Raw genomic sequence first — 17,894 nt, forward strand, 5'->3', positions numbered from 1 at the left:
CCATTAGACTTGATGTGCTTTTTCAAGGACTGTGTGTGCGCGCACATACCTGGAACCCTGCAGTGACGAAACATTTGTGCACTAATTGAATGGTCGTATTACTTTTTGAAGCGTGAAAAGCAACAAGTACTGTATGTTATGTAAAATTATTTGTGGCATTGGGGGTTTGTCTCAAAAGTAAATGAAAAAAAAACTTGATGCAATGGAGAAAAACATTCTTTCCAGTTGGATGGTGATAAAGGAACAGTATAACATTGTTATTATGGCTTGCTAAAATAACTGTACCCCGTAGGAACCAGAGATGTTTGCAAATGGACCAGGAAGGACCAAGGAGTCCGCGAGGGAGGCAGGACGGTTAATTTCTTTGTATATTTACAATGTTATCTTTTTTAGTACATCTGAGGTATGCCCCCACCCTTTTGAGTTAGTGTATTTTCCAAGACTAGGTTGACTAACTTTGAAAATGAGACGTTTACTAGGAGACATATGGTGAGTAAAATGTAAGAATGTCTTCCAAAAACATTGGTCTAATTTCTGAGAACACAAAAGGATGGATGTTAATACGGTTTCCTTTTCATTAATAAAGCTGAAGGATTCCTAGATCATTTTATACTACTGAGAGTGAGACATACATAGCTGGCGAAATAAAGCAGGGAACTTAGTAACAGAAGTGATTTTTAAAGTATGCAGCGCAGATACATATCCTTATAGTCATTAGCGAAGTGGTTCATTGAATATGTCAAATATGTACTATTCCTAACCTTTCCATCAAGGAAACAGTCCATTCCATTTCTTTTAACCATTGTGGCTTTTCTCAGTAGTCCTCTGAACAAAGAAAATGCAATATCCCTCTAATTTTCCTGTGATAGGCATTTTAGAGAAATCAGTACAAATTCTGCAACACTTGAAGGGTTTTCTACAAAACAGGATTAATGATATAGCCAGATAAACAACTAGAAATAACTTGATTTTCTGGTTCATTAAGAAAGATACTTAGATGTGTTTTTGGTTACTGAGTCATTAAACCATGCCCATTTCAAGCTTATATTTCTAAAGAATGAAAAGTATTTTCAGAATATTTCCACAAGTTAACTGGCTAACTCATTGATCCTGCTTTCTAGTATACCCCTCTGCAAAATATGTGAATGAGGGGGGAAAAAAATCAAGTGAAATACTGTTTCATTTTATTTAATAAGCTGGTAAATTATAAATTATCGCACATAAAATATTATTTTCAATAGTTACAAAGTGGATAGCAACGTCTGGTAGCGGATCAAAAAAAACAAGAGGGCGGCAGTTTACAAAGGTTTCAGTTTCATCTGACGACACAGGATTTGAACAGCTGGGAGAGGAGTCGAGGTGTAGAGGGGTATTCAACCACTGTTGACTAGCATCCTGTTAAGCAGAGGGTGGCCAATTACCCAACTAGCAGCAGCAAACACAATGGTAACAGAGGTAGCTCCAGAACACACTGAAAACAAAGAGGGGGGATGCTGTACTCTTATGTCAAATGTGTTTGAAGATAAGAGTGAGGAAATGGGAGGAGGATGTGGAGGATGTATGGCAATAAAAAAACTTTTAAAAATGTGGATCATACCACAGCATGCGGAGGCGTATCAGAGAAGGGTCAACTTAATCAGATGAGGAAGTAGCATCTTTGGCTTTCCCTTGGAGATGCTACGTGGAGCTACGACAGCGTCTGAGAGACGATAGGGGAAAGGTTAAAGGGAGCGAGCTGGTTGAAGAAGCAGCCCGTTCAGAGCACACCACTTGATCTGTGAGTCCAACGGCCTATTACTTCACTTCAACTCCAGAAGTCATCTTCACTTTGTCACTCTGATTTTTGATTTTCTTTCTGGTCCTTCCACCTGCCTCCCCCGGGTCATGGGCCGTGGTTGACCGGACCACTAGGGTGGGTGGGGTTGGGTTGGTTGTGTTGTCCCCTCTACGGTAAGTCTGAGGGAACTTCCTGTTTACCATGTGCCACGTTCACTGTTTTTTTCTACACAAGGCCCAAAGGGCCTTCTACTCTGTGTGTTCTACTTGGTCATCTGTTGCTGGATGTGGAGCAGGAACTCGTAGTAGGAGAAGGCCGATTCTGACCTGTCCTCTACCAAGTGCTGGAAAAAGCTGGTCTTAGCTGAAGCATCATCCCTACGGGGAGAAGTAATGAAATGAATAAGCATGTGAAATAAGAAGGAGCGCATAGTCCGAATACATATACATTCTATTAAAATTACTTTGATACTCAAAAAAAAAGGCCTCTGAATTTGTAAGACGTCCATTTGTATGAAGAATTGTCCTCTGGCCTGTAGACATTTGTAGCAAACAGATCCTCACAGCAGTGTAGAGGTGCTGACTAAAGGTGAATAAACTGTAAGCTGTAAAAACAAAGAGTTGCACACTATGTATAAATTACTGGGAGTTTATACATAGCATGCAACACTGTTTTTATAGCTTATAGTGCAACAATGCACCAGCATGACGTAAGAACACATGCTCGTTCCATGACAGAGTGACCAGGTGAATCAAGGTGAAAGCTATGATCCCTTACTTATTTCACTTGTTAAATCCACTTCAAATCAGTGTAGATTAAGGGGAGAAGATAAGTTAAATATTTTTTAAGCCTTGGATTGTGTACAGTCGTGGCCAAAAGTTTTGAGAATGACAATTTGCATATACTCAAATTATGCAAATTAAATTAAATTAACTGAATCCCCACCAAAAATTCCACTGCATTTCAGCCCTGCCACAAAAGGACCAGCTGACATCATGTCAGTGATTCTCTCGTTAACACAGGTGTGAGTGTTGACGAGGTCAATGCTGGAGATCACTCTGCCATGCTGATTGAGTTCAAATAACAGACTGGAAGCTTCAAAAGGAGGGTGGTGCTTGGAATCATTGTTCTTCCTCTGTCAACCATGGTTAACCTGCAAGGAAACACATGCCGTCATCATTGCTTTGCACAAAAAGGGCTTCACAGGCAAGGATATTGCTGCTAGTAAGATTGCACCTAAATCAACCATTTATCGGATCATCAAGAACTTCCAGGAGAGCGGTTGTTGTGAAGGGTTCAGGGCACCCAAGAAAGTCCAGCAAGGACCGTCTCCTAAAGTTGATTCAGCTGCGGGATCGGGGCACCACCAGTACAGAGCTTGCTCAGGAATGGCAGCAGGCAGGTGTGAGTGCATCTGCATACACAGTGAGGCGAAGGCAGCAAAGAAAACCATCAGGGACAGACTGATATTCTGCAAAAGGTACAGGGATTGGACTGCTGAGGACTGGGGTAAATTCATTTTCTCTGATGAATCCCCTTTCCGATTGTTTGGGGCATCCAGAAAAAAGCTTGTCAGAGAAGACAAGGTGAGCTCTACCATCAGTCCTGTGTCATGCCAACAGTAAAGCATCCTGAGACCATTCATGTGTGGGGTTGCTTCTCAGCCAAGGGAGTGGGCTCACTCACAATTTTGCCTAAGAACACAGCCATGAATAAAGAATGGTACCAACACATCCTCCGAGAGCAACTTATCCCAACCATCCAGGAACAGTTTGACGACGAACAATGCCTTTTCCAGCATGATGGAGCACCTTGCCATAAGGCAAAAGTGATAACTAAGTGGCTCGGGGAACAAAACATCAATATTTTGGGTCCATGGCCAGGAAACTCCCCAGACCTTAATCCCATTGAGAACTTGTGGTCAATCCTCAAGAGGCGGGTGGACAAGCAAGACCCCACAAATTCTGACAAACTCCAAGCATTGATTATGCAAGAATGGGCTGCCATCAGTCAGGATGTGGCCCAGAAGTTGATTGACAGCATGCCAGGGCGGATTGCAGAGGTCTTGAAAAAGAAGGGTCAACACTGCAAATATTGACTCTTTGCATCAACTTAATGTAATTGTCAATAAAAGCCTTCGACACTTATGAAATGCTTGTAATTATACTTGAGTATTCCATAGTAACATCTGACAAAAATATCTAAAGACTCTGAAGCAGCAAACGTTGTGAAAATTAATATTTGTGTCATTCTCAAAACTTTTGGCCACGACTGTATGTGCCATATAGAAGGTCAAGCAAAATAATTAAGTGCCAGGCGCACTAGTTTGAAAAGGGGGTTACAACTCAATACTAGGAAGGTGTTCCTAACGTTTTGTACACTCACTATGTGGTCACCGATGGCTTCCTACACGACATGGACCCAGACACTCACTAGCAACAAACACACACGCGTCAATGCATCAGACCCGGGGTCCTTGACTTACTTCAGGACGTGAAGTGTTGAGCTGAAGGTTCGCGAGTCCTGTAGCCAGGCGAGGAGTGCGCGCAGTCGTTCAGACAGAGGGGTTTCCAGCTCAGGAATTTGGGTCTGGTATTCATAAGAGACAAAGAAGAAAAAAACAAGACCCACAGCTTTGTTTTTACTACTCAAGACAGTCTACACTGTGTGTGTGTGTGTGTCTGTGTGCGTGTGTGTGTGAAAAAACTAAAGATAACTAGTGGTTGGTTTCAATCCCAGATCTCCACACGTCTGACGTGTTTGTGATTTAGTGAAATATGTACGTGTGGTTCCGATTGTGAGGCATGCCTGTGGTTTAGGGATGTGTTGGTCTTCTCCCGAAAGAGGGAATCAGAAACGCAAACAAAACCTCGACAATTGCTACTCGGCCTGTGTTTGGGTTGTAACACACCCACGTTGTGTGGTATTACATTATTTAGGTAGCCATGGGCCTTTTGTCAAAAAAGTAGAACCAAATAAACAAACCTACTAAAATGGAAATTACTCTCTGGCTGAACTGACTAAAGTACAGTACTATTTAATTGTGAAGCACCAGCTGGACACAGCACAGTTATACACAGCAATAAATGTGTCACATTGTGTCTAATGAATGTTAGTGCCCCACTAACCATGTTAGGGGGTATTGAAGCATGGTTTGGGCAGCCCAGCACGTCTCGAATGAACATATCATTACAGCATTTACCAATCCACAAGTAAAACACCTGGAGAAGAGAACAGAGAGGAAGTCAATGAAGGGACAGTAACAAGGATACTTCTTTAAATACATGAATCTTTCCTCCATTCCCTTCCTTGAGGTAAACACTGATCTACACCGAGTGTGAAAACCATTATGGACACCTGCTCATTCCATAACACAGACTGACCAGGTGAAAGCTATGGTCCCTTATTTATGTCACTTGTTAAATCCACTTTAAAATTAGTGTAGACAAAGGGGAGGAGACAGGTTAAAAATAATTGCCTTGGATTGTGTATGTGTGCCATTCAGATGGTGAATGGGCAAGACAAAATATTTAAGTGCCTTTGAACGGGGTATGGTAGTAGGTGCTAGGCGCACCGGTTTAAGTGTGTCAAGAATTGCAACGCTGCAATATTGCCTTCACCTAGTCAACCTTGTCAGATCTGTTATCATCATGGAGGAACGGATGGAGGAGTTCATTGCTAACAAGTCCTCAAACAGAGACGAGGTTCATTTTTTCAGGGACTTCGGTCAATTGACAGAGCATAGCAGGACTTACACTGCCACAGTCCATGAGGAAAGCGCCTTCTCTGGTCAGCTTCTCAGCTGTAAGGTGCAGCAGATGGGGCTGGGGCACTATGCAGTCGTTCAGGTGGAGCGCCCCCTGTGGACAGAAACGGGTAAAGCAGTCTACATTTCAGTATACTTGTGACCCACCAGGTAAAACAAAACCAACGTGTCCAGCTAGGAACCTGTGGAATGCTGGAGAGATGAATCAGTTGTTCAAAGCAGAGCGGGCAGTGTTGACCTCTCACCTCGTCTGAAATGGTGTCCAGGCGGTAGAGGTCGGGGTGGACCGTGCGCATGATCTGCTGCAGCGGCTGGCTCTTGAACTCGCACATGGCGAAGACGCGCTCGTCCAGCTTTGTGCTGGTCCCTGTGCGCAGTGCTTTCTGTTAGGTGGAGAAGAAAGGAGGAGGAAGGGGAAAGAGGAGGAGAGGAGGGAGCACAGATTCATGAGAAGGGATAGCATTGACAGCTTTAAACGGCTTCTGACTAGTGACGGAGACATACGGCGGCTCTGTGTGTGTGTTGTTCAGACAGACCTGTTTGAGTAATGCCAGCACGTAGAGGGGGAAGAGACAGAGGGCTGCAGGGGCGATGAGGCCAGACTGCTGCAGATTCGAGACTGTGTTCTTGTACGCACTCAGGGAGTCCACCACCGCATTCACCAGGGCATCCCGGGCGTCCGACAGGCTTGACGATATCGACCGGTCAATGGCTGTTCAAAATTTAAATGTATGAATATACACAACAACAAAAATCGGATCTCATGAACAAATGCAGCGTGCGTATATATACACTCACCCATGTTGGCTAGGAGGCAGGTGATGGCCTGAACGTCAGCCCCGGCATATACATCACTCAGCTGGCTTACCACTGGCAGACACAGAGTATGGACCCTGATCCTCCTCTTCCCTAGGAGGACGGAGGGAGGGGGGGATAGGAGTAGAGATGAGGGTAGATTAATTTGTCTTTGTTAGATGATATTAAAATAACAACTCTTGTACTAGAACTGGGACTAATTATTAATTATTTAAGTAAAAGTCAGCAATGACTTCTCCAAATATTTCCACAATGAATGAAATGGTGAGATGGTGTTCACCTTTGCTGGAGGTGTACAGCAGCGCAGCCTGGAAGCAGGCCAGTGAGGTGTCGGCCATGCTCTCCTCTATAGACATCTGCACAGCGAAGCCCGAGTCTGGGTTGACATTGGCCAGGGACAGCAGGTCCGTTGAGCGCACAAAGAAGTTCCCATGGAATGTGTGGATGGACAAGCCTGTTTACCAAGGAGACATACATAGTAATGATGACCGCTAAATCGATCTAGAAATTGTCAAGAAATGTGTACTGTTTGGCCTCCCGAGTGGCGCAGTTCTCTAAGGCATAGCATCGCAGTGCTAGAGGCGTCACTACAGACCCGGGTTCGATCGCAGGCTGTGTCGCAGCCGGCCGCGACTGGGAGACCCATGAGGCGTAGCCCGGGTTAGGGGAGGGTTCCGCCGGGATGTCAATGTCCTATCGCGCTCGAGCGACTCCTTGTGGCGGGCCGGACGCAATGCACGCCGACTTTGGTCGCCAGTTGTACGGCGTTTCCTCCGACACATTAGTGCGGCTGGCTTCCGGATTAAGCAAGCAGTGTGGCTTGGCAGGGGTCGTGTTTCGGAAGGACGCATAGCTCTCGACCTTTGTCTCTCATGAGTCTGTATGGGAGTTGCAGCGATGGGACAATTGGATATGATGAAATTGGGGAGGAAAAACACGTGAAAAAATATTAACAAAATTTGTGGAGTGACAACAGTACCCTTCAGAAAAAGATTTTAAAAACTACTCAGACAATACAAAAATAAATATCTAGGAGTAGCTTACCCTTGCAAAATCATAACCATTTGAAGAAACAAACTAACAAAGTAGACCTACCTTTGGTGCAGCGTATCCTCATGACAGCTTCGAAGCCGATCTTCCTGGTGAGGTAGCGCTCCAGATCTTTCTGGAACTTGTCCAGCTGGGCCGGGTTGTGAACATGGTGCAACGAGGGGTAGTAGAAGATACTACCCGCTGAGTATTTAGACACACACGCTGGCCATCCGAGAGGGGCGGGGGGGGGGAGAAGGAACTTTCAGCACTTTCCTAAACAGTAACCGGTCTATTATATAATCTAAGGAATGGACGAACACGTCTTACCTAGTGAGGCCAGGTCAGAGTACTGGGAGCTGAGGAGGAAGAGGTCCACTCCTATCTGCTGACCAGAACAGTCCAGGGCCAGCTTCTTGTAGAAGTCTGTGGCTGGGCCCAGGTGTTGGACCCCCTGTCACAACATGACATGCAGAACAGACTTCTTAGACAACTGGAACCTTACATTACAGAGCCATATGGTCTGACCGTGTGTGTGTGTCATGCCTGTGTGTGCGACTCAGCACTCATACCTTGGTGCTGGACCTCTGGTTAGGGTCCTCCCGGGACTGCAGCAGGCCGGCGCCCAGCGTGGGTAGCTGGGTCTGGAACACGGAGACGCGGCCCCCTGTGGAGGACATGAGCTTGTAGGCAGCTTGCAGTGCCGGGCCCAGGGCACTGTGGGTCTCCCTGGTCTGGCTAAACATCCCAGGTAGGGAGGTCAACAGGACCCTCACCAGCTGGGAGGGGGAGTGGGAGAGAAAATGAGAGATCAGAGAGAGAGAGAGAGAGAGAGAACAGTCAAAATGACTAAAGATGCACACACACACCAGCATCAGAAAACAAACTGACTATCACACTAAAGCAACCATACATGGTCAGAAACACACAAAGACTCCCACCCTCCAGTCATAAAAAAATAAAATAAATAAATAATAAAAAGCCTGTGATGACACTGGTAAACACAAATAGTTCCACACATTCTCAGTCAAAGAAAAACCTTTACCGCTCTGCTTTCCTTCAGGTTCACCAGTAGACTGTCGTGGGTTGGAATGAAGATATCTACAAGAACAGAACAAAGACTGAATCATTTACTGCAGGTCCGTCGAGCTCACAAAGAAGTTGAATGACTATATTCACCAGCAGAAGGACAAGTCATTACATCTCTACAGTACACATTATTTTTACCATTAGTGGATAAGTGACATATAGTTTGAGGGAGAGGAGGGTGTAGTCAGTCTGCAGTCAACAACACCGTTGCCTTGCCAAGAGCTGTTTGTTGTTTAGTAAGCCAACGACATGTTGGCTCGAGCACAAACTGACTGGCACCCAGGCTGGAGATTTTTAGGCAGTGGACCTAAAGAAGGAGGAGAGCTGACTGAAACACACACACACAGAACACACACCGTCAATGTCGGAGACCACCAGCATCTGGGGCTGCGAGAGGCTCTCGTGGAGGTTGTAGAAGTGGATGGTGCTGTTGAAGGTGATGAAGCCCACTCGGGTACGCGTGTCCCCCGGCATCCTGAGACACAGAACAGACACCCCCCGGAGAGTTAGCCTGGCGCAGGCATGTAACAGTACTATACAACGGAACAGGTCAAGAAAATGGCAGAATAACTCTGTGGTTTGAGAGATACCAGATGTGTGTGAGCGTGGGGTTCTGGTGAACTCTTTTTCACGTCAGAATGTGAGATTATGGAGTTCAAGTTGACGTGACTGAGATTTTCCAGACATCGGAACCAGCAGTGAACCTTCGTCAAAGCTAGTTTTGTATAGTTGCAACAAAGAACAGGATAATTTCCTGAGAAAAACAGGAAGGACAGTCCTGCTAAAGTATTTCATGTTTCTCTTTTCTTTTTTTCTGGCAAGAGTTCAAGTATATACACTTCAAAATGGTTTGCTCCCTAAGGAACTGTCCGATTAAATTTGGATTTGACCAAATCTTATTGCTCACCATGTGTATGAATGTTGACGGACTTAACTACTAAAACAGAAAGCAACAGAGCGATCACCATTTACTTTTATATGCCTCCAGTTCTTAGGCACTTGCAAGCCAGCCAATACTAGTATGACTTTTATAGTAGGGCTTGACCTGTTTCACATTTGATCCATGGCTTTTATTTGTTTATTTCTCTTTGAAATGGAGCCTTGACTACTTAATAGTAGGGGTGTGAGCAGGAAAGGCCTTTGTCAGATACATATAAACTGACTGGAAAACTATAGCTACTGCACCGGTTATCTAAGTGAATTTATCAGGGGTCAACGGCAGTGCTGCTATAAGCAACTCAGATCATATTGAACACATGAATTCAGGTGCAAGGCTACTCACTTGTCCAGGTTCTCCAGTAAGGTCTGACAGAAGACGTCCAGGTAGCCTGCATCCACCGCGTTGTGAGACACATCCAGCACAAACAGGTACACTGCAGGCTGAGGGGGCCGCAGCTGGGGACAACACCCATACACATGCTTTACTCAAAACATTCAACCAGTTCACATCTGCAGACTGACAGTCTGATATTGGAAAGCACAGTGCCTTGCCATTGGTGACTGCATGAATCTGATGGAGACCTGCCCTCTAGAGGATTGTGGGCAAACTGTTTCTGGATGAATGAACACTGATCTCAAAATTATTATTATTATTGTTTTTTAAATCACTCACCATGTAATCTGAAGAGGCTATGAACTCCACAGTGGAGTTCTGCACCTCTGGCCTCTTGTGGGGCTCTCCATACGAGCGGGTCACGGGATTGTACATGAACTCATCGGGAACTGTGAGGGGGAGAATATGCACGTTCAAGTCATTTAGCAGATGCTATTTAACGTCTCACATTTTGGACGGTGCTGCCCTAAGTACACATATTGAATAGAGGGATCCATACCATCGTTGACCCTGTAGCAGAGGCTGCATTTCCATCTCCTCTGGTCCAGGAAGGAGACGAAGGGGTTAATGTAGGTACGACAGGAGCGACATCTCACTATGGTGCTGGACGTGATCACTGGGAGTTGCTATGGATGGAGAGAAAGAGAGATTATGTGATTACTTTTTAATTTTTTAACTAGGCAAGTCAGTTAAAGAACACATTCTTTTACAATGATGGCCTACCCGGGCCAAACCAGGACGACGCTGGGCCAATTGTGCGCCGCCCTATGGGGTTCCCAATCACGGCTGGATGTGATACAGCCTGGATTCGAACCAGGGACTGTAGTGACGCCTCTAGCACTGAGATGCATTGCCTTAGACCGCTGCGCCACACGGGAGCCCAAAGATGAAGACGACTGTTGATTTGTGGTTTGTTACTCATTAAATGATTTACATTCTACACCTGATCGAACCTGCGTCTGCAATCTATAGGAGAGGACTCTTTTCTGTCAAGTCTTTATATCAACAGTCTGCTTTTTGTACTTTTACCACCTTGCACCTGGCACTGTCAATGAAACTAAAATAATGGCTTTCTGCACCTCCTCACCCTCCAGCTCATTCTGACTTTCCTCCTGCTTTTCTGTTTCTGAACTCAGGTTAACTTCCTATGACATATTGACAGGGTGTTATTAAGGGGCACTGAACGCCAGTCAATATAAATAACCACTGAAGTGTCTTATTCTATGATATTCACTCAATTCCACAACAAAACATTTGTGCTATGTTCAATGTAGCGTTTCAATTCAATTGCACTTCCAAGTTGGTAGCTTCCTGAAATGTCAGTCGCTTACACCTATCCAATCCTCTCAGATCTACACCAGCACATAGTAGTTAGGGGCTAGGGGATGTTTGTGGACAGGGCCCAGGTTGTCTTAGGGCTGGGTGTCTTCTTACTGCGAGGTCTCTGAAGGGGTGCAGGAGGAGGCCCAGGGGCAGCCGGGCTTTATTCAGCAGGGCCTGGGTCTGTGGGATGTTGGTCAGGGTACACCTGAATGTGCTGTGGAGGCCAGAGAGAAGAGCTTTTAGCACAGCTTTGTAAAGGCATGAGCTAATAAGTTCAATTGAGTGAACGGGGACTATGGAGGAATATTGCAGTGTGGAGATAGACGAGAAGTACATTTGAAATCAACAAACGTTCCCAATATGTGTTTTGCTTGATCTTATAAATAAACTTGGGATCGCACTTGTCATTCCTAGTGTTTCAGTTTACGCTGAATATTGTCCGTTAGTGTTGTGTCCAGATACCAGCATATCCTCAAACCCACAAACTTCCCCTGCCCTTACTCCGGGCTGCAGTTGGCCTTCTTGAGGTCAGCGTTGAGGTTGGGTTCGGGGGCATCCAAGGGCCGGTGGGGCAGAAGGTTCCTCTCCTGCAGCAGGTTGACGGGCCGCAGCGCCTCCACCTCCAGCTCTGGCACACCACTCAGCCCCCCCAGGGCCGCAGACAGCTGGGACATGTTAGGGAAGGGCTGCATGGACAAACAGGAGGCAGTTAGTCAAACAGTTACTAGGGACAGGTAGATCATTACCACAAGGGTCAGGGGTGGGGCAGAGATGAACATGATCGAAAGGAACTGATATCCACAATACTAATATGCCCCCAGAGAAATGGATTGACATGCAGTGTCTTAGTAGGCCAACTCCTTTTCATGTATTTCATGAGGGACCATATTAAAATGACACAATAAGGCCCGAGGGGGTGTGGTATATGGCAAATATAGCACGGCTAAGGGCAGTTCTTATGCACAACGCAATGAGGAGGGCCTGGATACAGCCCTTAGCCGTGGTATATTGGCAACACCACAAACCCCCGAGGTGCCTTATTGCCATTATAAAACTGGCTAGCAATGTACTTAGAGCAGTAAAAATAAATGTTTTGTCATTCCTGTGGTGTACAGTCTATTATAAACTGGGTGGTTCGAGCCCTGAACTCTGATTGGCTGACAGCCGTATACCATGGGTATGACAAAACATTTATTTTTACTGCTATAAATACGTTGGTAATCAGTTTATAATAGCAATAAGGCACCTCTGGGGTTTGTGGAATATGGCCAATATACCACGGCTAAAGGCTATATCCAGGCACTCCGGGTTTCTTCGTGCATAATAACAGCCCTTAGCCGTGGTATATTGGCCATATACCACACCCCCTCGTACCTTATTGCTTAAATATACCAACACTGTCAGCCAATCAGCATTCAGGGCTTGAACCACCCAGTTTATTTAGAATATATATGATCTTTTAGTCATACACAACCAGGTGAGTTGTACCAGAACATCTTACCTGTGACAAATGCTGGTAGCCAGTTTGGTTGTACCTGCCGTGTGAGGGGGAGGAGTCTGTCCTGGGGGATGGCCTCTGCTGATAAGCTGGCTGCATGCTGGGGTAGCCATAGCCAAAGGGCGGGGCTTGTTTGGTCATGTCGGCAGAGGGGGGAATGGAGGACTCTAGAAATAGAGTAACAAACATTAGGGTTGAAGGTACCAAATTGATGACTGCCTGCCCACTTAGTGCATTTTGGGGTTGTGGTTGAACGGAGAGAAATGTGGCAGCAGAATCGTTCAATTGTGTCAAATGCCTCAACGCGGCACTGGATTTTTAAGAGCCGAGTACAGTATATACCTGGGTAGCTGCCGCCTTCCAGGGAGTCGTAGCTGTTGGGCACCGGGGACGCACTGCCAGTGGTAGTTGAGGAACTATCACCACCTGAGAGTGGGGATGGTGGGGGAAGGAAGAGAAAAACATTTGAGGAGCTGCTCTCTAACGTTAAAAGTTGAATACAGTGCACATGCAGGCGGGAGAAAAATGACACATGAAAGGTAGACATGTTAGGTGTGTGTAAGCAGGGCAGGGGGAACGTGATGCTGATGAAATAGGAAAATAGGTGAAGCCATAGACAGACAGGCAGTAGTTATCATCATCCCTCTAGGATGTACACATCCAGCCTTCCCTTCCAGATCTCTGAGAGAAGGCATTTTAGGTCTCGCCACCCACACCCACACACTGGAAGCTCTGAAAGAGTCGTTTAATCCAATTGGGCAAAACAGAGGGCTGTGACAGTGAACCAAGATAGCACTGCCTCATTGGATGAGCTCCAATTATCACAGGCAGCTAAATCTGCCTGCCACCCCAGTGGAGTGCTCTAGATATTAAAGAACCTGGGCCTGGGGAAACATGTACTATGACTGACAAGCCTTCCTAACACATCGGAATTCAGCTAATTAGACATATCAAAATGACCAAAAATGGAGAGCGGCTGAATGATGATTGGCCAAATGTACAAAGAATGATAAGAAACCACTTGAGGAAAAAAAAAAAATAGGACAAACAAGAGAAACATCAGTGGCACAAAAAAAAAAGTGCATGAAAATGACATCCGAAGGCGTTTGGAGAGCAAGGGCAGAGGAGAAAGAGTTCAGGCATAGCACACTTAACTGAACCAAGGTGCTAAGGAGTGCTAGCTGCTAGAGCTGACTTGCCTCAGCCTCTACGCTTTTCCGATTGGAGACCAGTGAGCGGCAGAGAGCCTGTTGGCCCGTGGTAACAGGGGACGTGCTATATATATATATATATATATATATATAGCGGTTAACCTCTAGACAATAACACACTACCCAAGGGTGGGGACCCACCAGCGCCTCTAGGACATTCATCAACACCTTCTCATTGAAACACGGCGTGTACTCTGATAACAACATGTGAAATGTAGTATGAATAATATCATTATCAGGATAGCATAACTATGGAAGTTGCTAAGATTTCAGGATCCAAACCAACTGGAGGCTATTGACTGGCCCAGATAGGGGGTCTATTGAAAATTGTGTTCAATTATGTCTGCTCTAAACATCCGTTTATCTAAATGCAAAACCAATCATGCAAATATCTATTGTTTTTCAGGAGGATACAATTTGGAAATTCCAATGGGAAGCAATAAGAAGGTTTTTATTCAGTGACCAGTTAGACTCCTTCCTGTAATTGAAATGCAGACAGACATTCCCAAATGGTTAGTGGGTGAGAGGAAAACTGAGGACATGATTGGAAAGGACAAGAACGAGTGCATAGCCTGAATTTCAAGAAGACTAAACAGATTCTAAAACAGATAATTTACTCTCAAACACTACACCGTACTCACATTATTTGAACCGATGGTTCGAATGAGGCTTAACCTCTGTGATGAAGTTAGGATAACTGATCAGATGCTCCACACCATTCTGATTGCCATGCTTCAGTGATTTTAGTTACAACGAGCTCACATCACTAAAAACAAATATATATTGGGAACACTGTGATAATCTTGGGAGAAGATATGGCGTAGATGTTGAATGCGTGGACGCGTCAGAATGCGTCAGATGGGCAGCAGAGAGAGATGGATCTGCAAGTGGGGGGCAGGCAAGCTGCTAGAGATGGGCAGAGGTGGCTTTGAGACATGAGTATGAATGCAAAGTGCCTGGGGTTGAAAGGAAAGTAAGTGGGTTGATGTGGGGGTCGGGTTGGTTGGGTGGTTATTGGAGTTGGGTTGGGATGAGGGGCAGGCAGGCGGGCAGGGATGGGAAGAAAAGCTATAAGCAGACCTGCTTCCTCATCCTCCTCCTCATCAACATCCTCATCGGAGCTGGATGACAAGGGGGCAGCGTTGGTGGAGGCGTTGGCAGAGCTAGCGCCACTATTGGCTACATATCCGTAGTGCATGCCTGTAGAGGGGTGGGAGAGGGTACAAAACAGAACAACCGTCAACTATGTGGAGGGGAGGAGGGGGCGAGGACGGAGCCAGAGGACTGTCAATTTAGAAAATCTGTGTCTGTGTGGTGGGAATGTTGGTGAGGATGCTTGTGATTCGCCTGGCGAAACATCACATCTCACTAGCTTGTATCAAATTGAGACAAAAACAAATCACGGTAGGATTGTATCTATGGAGAAGAGAAAACGGAAAGCGAGACAGAACAAGAACAAAAAGGAGATAGAGGACCTATTAAATTCACTTAGTTAGACTAAGAGTTTGAAAGATGAAATACAGATCCCTTCATCAATCATTGAATGAAGGTCCTCAGGGTGAGGACGGATAACCACACAATTGTAAAAATGCACGAACTAGGGCAGGCAAAATTACCGTATAACTGACGGTTATGGATGAAGACCGTCATGAAAATTAAGTAACCGTCATAACTGTAAAAAAATAAATAAAAATTGATTTTACGGAGACCGCGGTCATTTACCATCATCCAAAATTCCATGAATGTTATAGCCTTGGCAGGATCCTCTTAAACTTGCATTAAAATGGCAGACATGGGCATTGAGGACTTATAGAGTTACTGTAGAGATATGGAGGCTAATTCAAAAGTTGAAAAGCCTCTCTTCTCTCTCCATTTACCTTGCTGATGACCCGGGGAGGAAGTGAAAGGGGTTCCTGAAGGTGGTCTATCATCGTCAGCACCCCCGGTGTTGTGTGTGACTCCGTAGTGGTCATGTGCCATGGCTGCCTGGTGGCTTTGGTCATAGTGCTGGAGGACTGGGGCTTGGACTGGGGAGAAGGCGACAATTAAGGCAGAGGCAAGTATATCAAATATTATCATCACATAAATTAAAAAGAAAAGGGGATTGACAAGTGTCTCAAAATCGATTATGTACGGACAATCACAACAGTGCAGAGTCGACTGTACCTGCATTACCCTGGCCGTTGACTGTGGCTGGTTGGCCGGGTGGAGCCATGCTATGCCCAGAGGGAACCGCTGCAGTAGATGCTGGGTGACTGGTGCCATTTCCTGGGGGATACTGGTGGAGGGGAGCGCCTATCAGGTTGGAAATGGCTCCTGGGCCGGTGGGAGCCTGGGAGGAACGCAAAGTGCCGTATTGGCTGCTTCCTGGTGCAGAGGGGTACGAGACAATGGGGTACATGGGAGTGCCTTGGCTGCTGGGGGTCGCTGACACCAAGTTAAGCTGCTGGGGATAGATTAGCGCTTGGGAGGGGAGGTACTGCTGCTGTCCATGGTAGGCCCCATGCAGTGCGTAGGGGGATGGTTGTTGGAATGGAGGTGCCTGTTGGGGGTTTGGAGGGGCAACTGAGGTGGGAAGGGTGCCATAGGGCTGAGAGGGAGGATGGGAGCCTTGAGTTACTCTGTATGCAGAGGGGGCTACAGTAGGTGCAGCAATAGGCTGCTGGTGGCTGTTGTGGTGGTAGTAAGCACTGTGGTCATTGTTCGTAATGGGAGATTTGTTGAGGGCAGGGGCACAGTGTCCAGAAATGGTTGGGTAGCCCTGCTGTTGAGGCCCTGCTCCATAGTACCCCGGAGGATATGTGGATGGGTAGGTCTGTCCTACTGGACCTATGGAGAATAACAGTTGAGGTTAGCAAAACCAGGATTCATGTTAGAATTTTGTTAAAGGAGTTTGCGGAACAATTTACATATTGTTGATGGATTTTTGATCATCAATGTGTAATCAATCTACCATTATCAAAAGTATTACCTACCTACATTACTAAATATTCTATAGAAGCGGTAAAACCTGTCAATGTCAGCTAAGCAGTTACTGACTTATTCAAACCAACAGTAACATAATTTTGCTAACTAGCTGCCGGTGTGTTGTCCTACCAGTAATGAGATGTCAATACCCTAGCTAGCCTAAAGGTTCCTCCCCTCCATGGACCCTGGCTGCGTTAGATAATTGCTGGCAACATCTATTTGTGAACATAACCAATATTACTACAAATACTTTAGTGGTGTGGTTGTTCAATATAGCTTGCCAACTAGCTAGCTGGCTAGTGGCAAGCTTGAATGGATGTTCGCTAGAAAGTTTAGCTTTCTCTTTAACGTTAGCTAGCAACAGTACAGTTGATGGCTAACAGTTTGCTAGCTGTTTCTAGCTAACGTTACTGCTAGTTAATAACAAAAGGACAATTGTTCCGTTTTTACTAGCTAATAACGCTATAGCTAACGTAAGTTAGTTATCTAAGCTAATTACCAGACGCAATATGTAGCCAAGCAACACCCTTTCACACAGCCATTAGCTATTTCAACCACTGGCACTTGCTAGTTTAGCTAGCGGCCGTATCTCCACGGCCCGTTTTACCATTCTGATAGGGGGGTGCTGCTCCACCATTAGGCGTAGAGTTCATGCTGTAACCGACAGGGGTTTTCAGGTCCGTCTCTTGGTCACGAATGCACAGGGTGACAAAAACACATGAAAGGTTGTCACCAGGGCAATATTCCCATTTGCTAGCTAGTTGTTGGCTGAGGATTTTGTGTCCCCTACTCCGATGGCTGTCGAGCAGAGACGACGAGGTTCATCCACTTATGTGAAGCTGCCGTTTCTATGCGACTAGAGATGGCATAACGGCGCCACCTGTCAGTAGGCAGAAAAGCAAGAGCTGGATCAAGTGTTGAAAAAAAATGGTATTTAGCTAGTCAAATCAGCACCTATTTGTTTCCTGTTGTTCTAAATCATGAATATAGATGTTTTATTTATTTGTATTAAACAATAAACCAGGTGATGATATCAGGGACATATGTCTCTGTCATATTTACTGTCTAGTGTAAAATGTTATTGC

General features: G+C 45.6%; 1 protein-coding gene across 2 annotated transcripts; it reads right to left on the reverse strand.

Annotated features, from left to right (window-relative positions):
• Positions 1-1,172: 1,172 nt before the first annotated feature.
• Positions 1,173-17,836, reverse strand: sec24b (SEC24 homolog B, COPII coat complex component). 2 transcript variants are annotated; one of them, XM_024429429.2, is made up of 24 exons: positions 17,417-17,836; positions 16,009-16,671; positions 15,720-15,869; positions 14,923-15,042; positions 12,974-13,057; positions 12,635-12,798; positions 11,635-11,819; positions 11,245-11,347; positions 10,310-10,436; positions 10,090-10,199; positions 9,760-9,872; positions 8,834-8,952; positions 8,434-8,489; positions 7,961-8,167; positions 7,719-7,842; positions 7,455-7,613; positions 6,640-6,813; positions 6,342-6,452; positions 6,080-6,255; positions 5,789-5,926; positions 5,533-5,637; positions 4,906-4,998; positions 4,263-4,366; positions 1,173-2,154 (listed from the first exon to the last, which is right to left on the reverse strand). In XM_024429429.2, the coding sequence occupies exons 1-24, from the start codon at positions 17,460-17,462 to the stop codon at positions 2,040-2,042; spliced, it is 3,546 nt and encodes a 1,181-aa protein (XP_024285197.1). In that variant the 5' UTR covers positions 17,463-17,836; the 3' UTR covers positions 1,173-2,039. The 2 variants fall into 2 exon arrangements, with proteins under 2 accessions (XP_024285197.1, XP_024285198.1); XM_024429430.2 differs by lacking the exon at positions 14,923-15,042.
• Positions 17,837-17,894: the final 58 nt, after the last annotated feature.

Source organism: Oncorhynchus tshawytscha, linkage group LG08, assembly GCF_018296145.1.
Source record: "Oncorhynchus tshawytscha isolate Ot180627B linkage group LG08, Otsh_v2.0, whole genome shotgun sequence".
NCBI classification, from domain to species: Eukaryota; Metazoa; Chordata; class Actinopteri; order Salmoniformes; family Salmonidae; genus Oncorhynchus; species Oncorhynchus tshawytscha.